The sequence below is a fragment of the Sinocyclocheilus grahami genome, unplaced genomic scaffold (genome assembly GCF_001515645.1).
Source record: "Sinocyclocheilus grahami isolate Dianchi unplaced genomic scaffold, SAMN03320097.WGS_v1.1 scaffold346.1, whole genome shotgun sequence".
Classification (NCBI taxonomy): domain Eukaryota; kingdom Metazoa; phylum Chordata; class Actinopteri; order Cypriniformes; family Cyprinidae; genus Sinocyclocheilus; species Sinocyclocheilus grahami.
This window is the reverse complement of record NW_015505525.1, coordinates 2082865-2091595: the sequence shown is the minus strand read 5'-3', so window position 1 is coordinate 2091595 and position 8731 is coordinate 2082865. Positions and strand designations below refer to the sequence as shown.

General features: G+C 36.8%; 1 protein-coding gene and 1 long non-coding RNA gene across 2 annotated transcripts in view; both read left to right on the top strand.

The window, feature by feature from the left end:
- The first annotated feature begins 1499 nt into the window (after positions 1–1499).
- Positions 1500–3742, top strand: LOC107548371 (uncharacterized). The gene is made up of 3 exons (XR_001604468.1): positions 1500–1537; positions 2276–2316; positions 2423–3742. It is a non-coding gene; the product is annotated as an uncharacterized lncRNA (long non-coding RNA).
- Positions 3743–4236: 494 nt separating this feature from the next.
- The window catches only part of ugdh (UDP-glucose 6-dehydrogenase), an 11311-nt gene continuing 6816 nt past the window's right edge, over positions 4237–8731 (top strand). The window contains exons 1-7 of the mRNA XM_016228938.1: positions 4237–4417; positions 5391–5446; positions 6287–6392; positions 6579–6680; positions 6760–6960; positions 7801–7998; positions 8142–8289. Of these exons, the coding sequence (XP_016084424.1) occupies positions 5391–5446; positions 6287–6392; positions 6579–6680; positions 6760–6960; positions 7801–7998; positions 8142–8289 (811 nt within the window). The 5' untranslated portion in view covers positions 4237–4417. The remainder of the gene's footprint in view (positions 4418–5390; positions 5447–6286; positions 6393–6578; positions 6681–6759; positions 6961–7800; positions 7999–8141; positions 8290–8731) is intronic.

The window sequence follows — 8731 nt, the reverse complement described above, 5'->3', positions numbered from 1 at the left end:
ATAAAAATCAGTGACTTACCGCCACCTGCTGGCAGTTTGTTTCATTTTAAAAGTATCTTTTCAGTTATTTAAATAATGTAATATTTCTATATTCAGAATTTTATATTTAAAACATTAATATCATCATGGATTTATGGATTGAATTGCACTCATTCCACTTCTGAGCCTCATTAAATGTCTCAAAGTACACCAGGCCACTTTTGTGTTCTTCTGTGCCACCTCTACAAATTAATTTGGTTAATACTGATTTCATTTGATTGGTAACTTATATTTCTTATTCTACTTGTTCTTATTCTGTCGTTTTAATTACTACTACTTTAATTTTATTTTTAAAAAGCTTATAAAATATATATATTTTTAAGAATTTGACAAAAGATGACATACTTTTAATAAAGTTAGAGGAGTCAAATATCGCCTCGTAATGGGAAGGCTACTTTTTGATAACATTTTGGATAATTGTTTAGAAGGTGCTCCTAAAATTTTGAACGTGCTCCTAAATTTAAGTTAGGAGCACAAGTGCTCCTAAAAAGAAAAGTAAGCGTAGAGCCCCGACTATGTCTAGATGATGTTGGACCTAATTGCTATGGCAAACAAATGTTTAGGAATGCAAATTATTATTAGTGCTCCTAAAATTTTGAACGTGCTCCTAAATTTTTTAAGTTAAAAGAAAAGTAAGCGTAGAGCCCCGACTATGTCTAGATGATGTTGGACCTAATTGCTATGGCAAACAAATGTTTAGGAATGCAAATTATTATTATTTTTTTTTTTCTGCAGTATTGCATTTAGGAATTAATGAGTAGGCTACACTCACTTCAGTCGCTCAAAGTTGATTTAACAGGAGTGTGCAGTTCAGACTCAGAGTGTGCACCCATTACCTGAAGCAATTGACAACCATCACAGCATCTCACTGAAACATACTAATGCAATAATTACAATTTTACTCATGTACATTTTTAACTGTGTAATTCGCATGTGGGAATTTTCAATTTGTGTAATATAAATTAAAACTTGGAAAGACATTTTTACTCCAACGTATTTGTCATTAAATTGTCAATTCTTCATGTGATGTGGGTCAATATGAGGTTGAAATGTATTTATTTATTTATTTACAGTTTATGTCATGGTTCATCAAGTACTCAGACAGATTTTTTTTATCCACAAACTTTAACGAATAAAAAAAAACACTGCATTAGATGAGTTTTTTTTATTAGCCTTTGTGATCAAATATTTTCTTTGTGATTTAATTTCCAAGCTGAGGCAGTCCCAGTCCTACTGTACAGACACAGAGTGCCTTCAGGACAGTAAGTCTGTGTGTCCAAAACAAAAGCATATCACACGATAGCACATATTCTGTTATGTTTTCTAACATTTGAGTCTTGTGTGTGCAGTGCCAGGTCCTAACTCCTCGGTAGAAGGGGACATCACTCTACCCATGATTATTATGGGATGGCTAGTTCTAGCTCTCGTGCTCTTTTTGTTCCGCCCAGCCAGCTTGCGAGGTCCTTCAGCCAGCAGCAAGCCCTCCGGTCCCCATGGTGTAAGTCATGACAGATAATATAATGATGGTCAAACTATGTGAGTTATCACTTACATTAGCAGTCAAAAGTTTTGAATAATTACTTTTTAAATTTTTTTTAATAAGTCTCTATACTCTACAAAGCTGCTTATTTGATTCAAAATACAGATAAACATTAATGCAGGGAAATATTATTACAATTTATTTAATAGTTCTTATTTTTATGTTGAAAACTTTTTAAAGTTTTAAAAAGAAACAAATTTTTGCTGCATAATATTTTTGTGGAAATCATGATGCATTTTTTCGAGATTCTTTGATGAATAGAAAATGTAAAAGAACAGCATGTATTTGGAAAACAAATGTTTTGTAACATTATAAATGTCTTTACTGTCACTTTTGATGGATTTCATGTGTTCATGCTGAATAAAAGTATTAATTTCTCACTTACCCCAATCTTAAATGGTATCACAGGAGTTTTAAATATATTAAAATAAAACTTTAATAATATTTCACAATAGTACTGCTTTACTGTATTTCAATCAAATAAATGCAGCCTTGGTCAACAAAAAAGAATTCTTTCAAAAACATAAAAAAAAATCTTTATTTAATTATTCCAAACGTTTGGTCAGTAGTGTGTAAATGATCAGTACAGTGAAATAACAGTAATCAGAAAGTGTAGCAACTCAACACTTCATTTACATGAATCCTTGAATTGTAATTCCTGTAGTCACTGGATGGAATTCTTTTCTTCTCATTTAGAATCATGGCAGAGAACCACCAGCACCTCCTGTGGACTAGAGGTTTTTCCACGGCAAAAGATTTAATCTTTTAATCCAGCTTCCACCTGATCAGCTACTGTGGCTAATATAATTTATTAGTTTCCTTAATCATCTGTCAGTGTTTCAGATTCCAGATTCTTTAGTCCGATGAGGGGGGGGGCTGATCTACACAGCCACTTGGATAACAAGGTGTTTCTACAACGTGTTACAAAAGAGGAAGCAAATAGAGAAAGTTGTGGTGAAAGTGGTGAAAGTGCTGAATTGTTGGAGTCTACATTTTCCCGGATTTATATATCTCTGTCTTCAATTTTTTTTCTTCTTATTATTATATTTTTATTATAAAGCATTATTAGGTATTTACCAAGTTGTTAAAATGACATATAGGCCTTTATAATGACATTTGCCCTAGATCAGCCTGAATATGAATTGTGATCTAAAGGAAAGGTTACCTAGAAATTGGGTGTCGTCAAAAGATTTGGGTTATTTTTGAGTAGACTGAGGTGAAGAGGAAAATGTTTCTTGTCCTGTGGTAGCCAATACATTCCAAAGCTATGATGGCTTCACAGACATGATGCCATTGGTCCATGGAGGAGAATGAGCCTTGACTCTGCATTGAGTCATGACTTAAGGTTGACCAAGACCACTTCTTAAGTAAAATTTTTGTGCAAGAGGAAATGATGAAATGGGCGTATTCCAGTTGGCTCTTATTACTTTTGACGTCATGGCTGTGTGGATGTTGTCATGGTCTGGGATCTGTTGACCACCGAGAGGGTGGCTGATCTAAAGCAGACCTCTCCACCCTGAAGACTTTGACAATCTATTTACCCTTTGTGCATAAAAATCGCTAGAGCAATTGCTAGCATAGCTACTTGAATGCCATTCTTTGGTCTCAGTTTTTTTTGCATTTGCTCAGGAATCATTATGTAGCTATACTAACTAAAACAGTCAAATGGTATGGGTAGCTGTCAAATTTCAGTGGTGAAAATCTAAAAACAATGTAATCTTTCAAAATAAGAAGATAAATTGGGTACTAAGGAATTTTGGGAATATTTGTGAAGAGTGAGATTGCCTTTTATTTTACGCTTAAAGGCAAATCTTCGAACGGTAGCACTTTGGTTGTGGCACCTTTACAGATGTGTACAGAATGCAAAGCTCCAGAAAAACACTTAAGCGAGGATGTAAATCTGCCCCATTTCAAGTTTGGTGTAACTTACTCAAACGGCCTGTCTCATCGGATCTGTGAGAATGTTAGAATGTCTTGCACAACTTGGTGCAGTTGGCTGGACTAATGATTTCTGGGTAGATCAGTTAAGGTGGTGGTGGTGGTGTTGATTTCAGGGCATGTAAATTCTGTCTATGTATGTACACCGTTCTAATGAAACTGCTCTATGACAAAGGGCTTGATCTATGCACTTTTGGTTACTACAAATAAATACGGACAATAGCATCAGGACGTGTTTTTATTTCGTTAAATGTGGGAATGGGAGTATGTGTTGGTGGTGGTTAGTCTCTTTCATACGTTTCTAAGTAGAATTTGTCGATATGACTTTACTCTCAAGAGTCATTTCTGCGTCAGAAGGACCACTAATCCGTTCCTCTGATGTTACGTCAGCGAGACCTCTCAGTCACTGATTGGCTGCTTCTGAAACGTCTGCGTTCTCCACACGTAATGTTCCGCTTTAGTGGCATTTATGTCAAATGAAATGTCCCAGAAATCAGTTTTACCGTATTTATTTGATGTTATCTAATTAAATTAGATTTAAATGACAAGAATACACCATTTCGGTCTATGAACGTTCATTTGTTCTGTTTAAGTCACAGTCAAAATGATTTTTGATTACCGCTTCGTAAGGTTAACGAGACTCTTAATTTGAAAAGACTTAATGACCCGGAAGCAGAGTTTGTCCCCTCCCCTCCCTGAAGTGTTTACGTTGCTATCCCCCTCCCGGTGGGTGTGTGTTCGTTCGTAAATGTGTGTGTGTTCTGCGTGAGTTTATGTATCAAGGATATAATAGTTTTATTCATTCGGGAACAAGGCACCTCAGACGGAGGAACCGTACCTGCAGACTGGCCTGAGTCACACAGAAGAGTGTTTAACTGAAGAACTTCACTGTGAGACAAGGTAAGTCTGTATTATAGCTATTGAAATCTTTTATATATTTAAAGTAGATCACATAGAATTTAAAGTTGTGATTGAAGCTATAATACAGAATCTAAAACTGATCATGTTCTGTAAATCTTTAAATGATTAAACTAAAGAGTTCCTATGTTCACGAGAACATCAGCAATCAAACCATAAATCATTTAACGACATTTTACATGTTAAAAGCATCAACAGGCAACCGTTATAAACTTGTTTTTGCGGACACAAAATGTGCGTTATTTCTATCTATCTTTAAATGGTATCATCTGTTTTTTATTATTAGTTATTCATGGCTGTTGCAGCAGAGCCACACACGTTAATTAACTTAAACGGTTTCGTCTTTTGACAAAACCGCCCTGCGCTGTGTTTCCCAAAAGCATCGTAAGCCTAAATTGATCGTAGCTCCATTGGTTTCTATGGGTCTGCGATGTGCTTAAACTTACGATGCTTTTGGGAAACGCAGCCCTGAACGATTCATTCACGATGTCAAAGACCCACTGAATAATTTACCAGAGAAACGATGAGTGAGATTGGACTGATGGGTTGAAATGTAATTTACTTTACAAAAACTAATTTTTTATTACCGTAATGTAATATACACGCGAGACTTAACTGATTTTAGGATTTATTTTGAATAGCATTATTAGTGGATCACTAAATATATATTATATAAAAGAATCGCTGAATCGTATTTTGGGATGAACTGTTCAAAAGAACCGAACGCCGCAAAGGAGCCGAACTTCTCATCACTACATAAAGCCCCAGGGGCTCAGTAATATGATACTTACCAGTGAGCGCCTCATGAGGCCCTGGGTCTCTGTGAAAGAGAAGGAACTGCCTTGAGAGTAGTTGAATGGTTACTAAGCGGCCATTCATAATTGTCTCATAATCTGTTGCAGACCATTTAGGGCTAATTTTTTTTAACCTTGATTCCATCTGTCTCTTTTCTCAGATGTTTCAGATTAAAAAGATTTGCTGTATAGGCGCTGGGTATGTTGGCGGTCCGACATTTTACATGTTAAAAGCATCAACAGGCAACCGTTATAAACTTGTTTTTGCGGACACAAAATGTGCGTTATTTCTATCTATCTTTAAATGGTATCATCTGTTTTTTATTATTAGTTATTCATGGCTGTTGCAGCAGAGCCACACACGTTAATTAACTTAAACGGTTTCGTCTTTTGACAAAACCGCCCTGCGCTGTGTTTCCCAAAAGCATCGTAAGCCTAAATTGATCGTAGCTCCATTGGTTTCTATGGGTCTGCGATGTGCTTAAACTTACGATGCTTTTGGGAAACGCAGCCCTGAACGATTCATTCACGATGTCAAAGACCCACTGAATAATTTACCAGAGAAACGATGAGTGAGATTGGACTGATGGGTTGAAATGTAATTTACTTTACAAAAACTAATTTTTTATTACCGTAATGTAATATACACGCGAGACTTAACTGATTTTAGGATTTATTTTGAATAGCATTATTAGTGGATCACTAAATATATATTATATAAAAGAATCACTGAATCGTATTTTGGGATGAACTGTTCAAAAGAACCGAACGCCGCAAAGGAGCCGAACTTCTCATCACTACATAAAGCCCCAGGGGCTCAGTAATATGATACTTACCAGTGAGCGCCTCATGAGGCCCTGGGTCTCTGTGAAAGAGAAGGAATTGCCTTGAGAGTAGTTGAATGGTTACTAAGCGGCCATTCATAATTGTCTCATAATCTGTTGCAGACCATTTAGGGCTAATTTTTTTTTAACCTTGATTCCATCTGTCTCTTTTCTCAGATGTTTCAGATTAAAAAGATTTGCTGTATAGGCGCTGGGTATGTTGGCGGTCCGACATGTAGTGTCATTGCAAGCATGTGTCCCGAGATCACAGTAACAGTAGTGGATGTTAATGAATCCCGGATCAAAGCCTGGAACTCTGGCACCCTGCCCATCTACGAGGTAACAACATTAAAGATGTACATTCAAGTTAAAGGTGCACTCTGATTTATTTTCTTAATTAGAAATAGTTTTACCCTTAAACAAGTGAATAGTACAACACATTTCTAAAAGAAATGCTTCATCCATTTACAAATGTTTTTAATGAGAATTCTTCATGAAATGTGTCTCTTCTTCTTGCTGTTGTAGCCGGGCCTGAATGAAGTGGTGTTGTCTTGCCGTGGGAAGAACCTCTTTTTCTCCACAGATATCGACTCTGCCATTAAAGAGGCAGATCTGGTCTTTATTTCCGTGAGTGTGACAAACTATTTTGATGTGGTTTTGTATGTAGGTCTGTACACTGACCCAGATATCCTTCTCTTTTGCTCAGGTAAACACCCCAACTAAGACGTATGGTATGGGCAAAGGTCGTGCTGCTGACTTGAAGTTTATCGAGGCATGTGCACGGCGGATTGTGGAGATGTCGGATGGGTATAAAATCGTTACGGAGAAGAGCACGGTGCCGGTCCGAGCAGCTGAGAGCATCCGCAGGATATTTGATGCAAACACCAAACCCAGCCTCAATTTGCAGGTGTGTTTGTGTGAGCGGAACTTGACAAAAAAAAATGTCCATGAGATTTAGTCAAGAATTTCAGGTTCAATTGTATAAAGGAAAGTGTCACCATCCACTCTTTTTAAAATCACCTTTTTGCTATTTCAAATACATGTTGTTATTTTAAACTTTCTATTCATCAAAGAATCTTGTAAAAAATAGTTTTTGCAGTTTCCACAAAAATATTAAGCAGCACAACTGTTTTAAATATTGATAATAATAAGGAAATAAGCACCAAATCTGCATATTAGAGTAATTTCTGAAGGATCATGTGACACTAAAAACTGAAGTAATGGCTGCTGAAACTTTAGCATTGGCATCACAGAAATAAATTACATTTTAAAATGTACTGAAATAGAAAACAGTCATTTTAAATTGTAGTAATAATTCACAATTGTAATTTTTTTTACTGTATTTTATATCAAATATATGCAGCCTTGGTGAGCATAAGAGACTTCCTTAAAAAACATTAAAAACATCTTAAGGACTCCTACTGAATAGTAATGTGTGTGTGTACAGTATATAAATGTATGTATACGTGTGTGTGTTCACTCAAATAGGACACAGTGGGGGTATTAAAAAGTTAAAGGAACTTGTTTGTCTAATTTATGTTGTGAAAATATGCTTCTACATTAGTTTGACATTTTACACAGCCATCGTCGACTTGTAAATATAATCTGGGTTAGGCTGTTGTTTTAAAAGGGATTTTCTACAAAGGTTGCTATTTTTTGCCTCTCTCAAGTGAACTTTGTGGACCTTAGGGATTTGTTCACTGCTCCTCTGTGTTAATAAATGACCTTTTCGCACCTTTGATTACAGGTTCTCTCGAACCCAGAGTTCCTTGCGGAGGGTACAGCAGTGAAGGACCTGAAGGACCCAGATCGCGTCCTGATAGGTGGAGATGAGACTCCAGAGGGTCAAAGGGCCATCAGTGCTCTCAGTGCAGTTTATGAGCACTGGGTCCCCAAATCACGCATAATCACCACCAACACCTGGTCCTCAGAACTTTCCAAACTGGTATGCATAATTTAAATATAAGAATTCAATCAATGATCAGAGTGATGAGAACGAGCCTAATAAGAATTGTTGCCAGAAAAAAGCTGAGCATTTCTGTAATAATTTGATATGTAAAACTCCTTTAATTATAATGTGTGTTTTAGGCAGCAAATGCATTCCTGGCTCAGCGCATCAGTAGTATAAACTCCATCTCTGCCTTGTGTGAATCCACTGGCGCTGATGTAGAGGAGGTGGCCAGAGCCATCGGCATGGATCAGCGCATTGGGAGCAAGTTCCTCAAAGCCAGCGTGGGTCAGTGCATATTGATATTGTGATATTGCCATCTTAAAGGGGTCATATGATGCGATTTCAAGTTTTCTTTTCTCTTTGGAGTGTTACAAGCTGTTCGTGAATAGATAAGATCCCTAAAGTTGCAAAGACTAAAGTCTCAAACCCAAAGAGATATTCTTTATAAAAGTTAAGACTAGTCCATGTCCTCCTAAAACGCCTCGTGTAAACACGCCCCCACATGTCTAATGTCACGATGTGGGAAGATTTGCATAACGCCGCCCAAATGTTCACGCAAAGAAAGAAGGCATAACTTTATTGTTGCTGCCACCGCCGCCGCCATGTTGTGAAGATGCTGTGTGTTTCGTTGCGAAAGCGAAAATACTTAGTTTGGCCTTCCAAAAGAGAACATGACTAGAAATCAGTGGTTAAGTTGTATTTACAACACTGTTCCAGAACAGTTCAA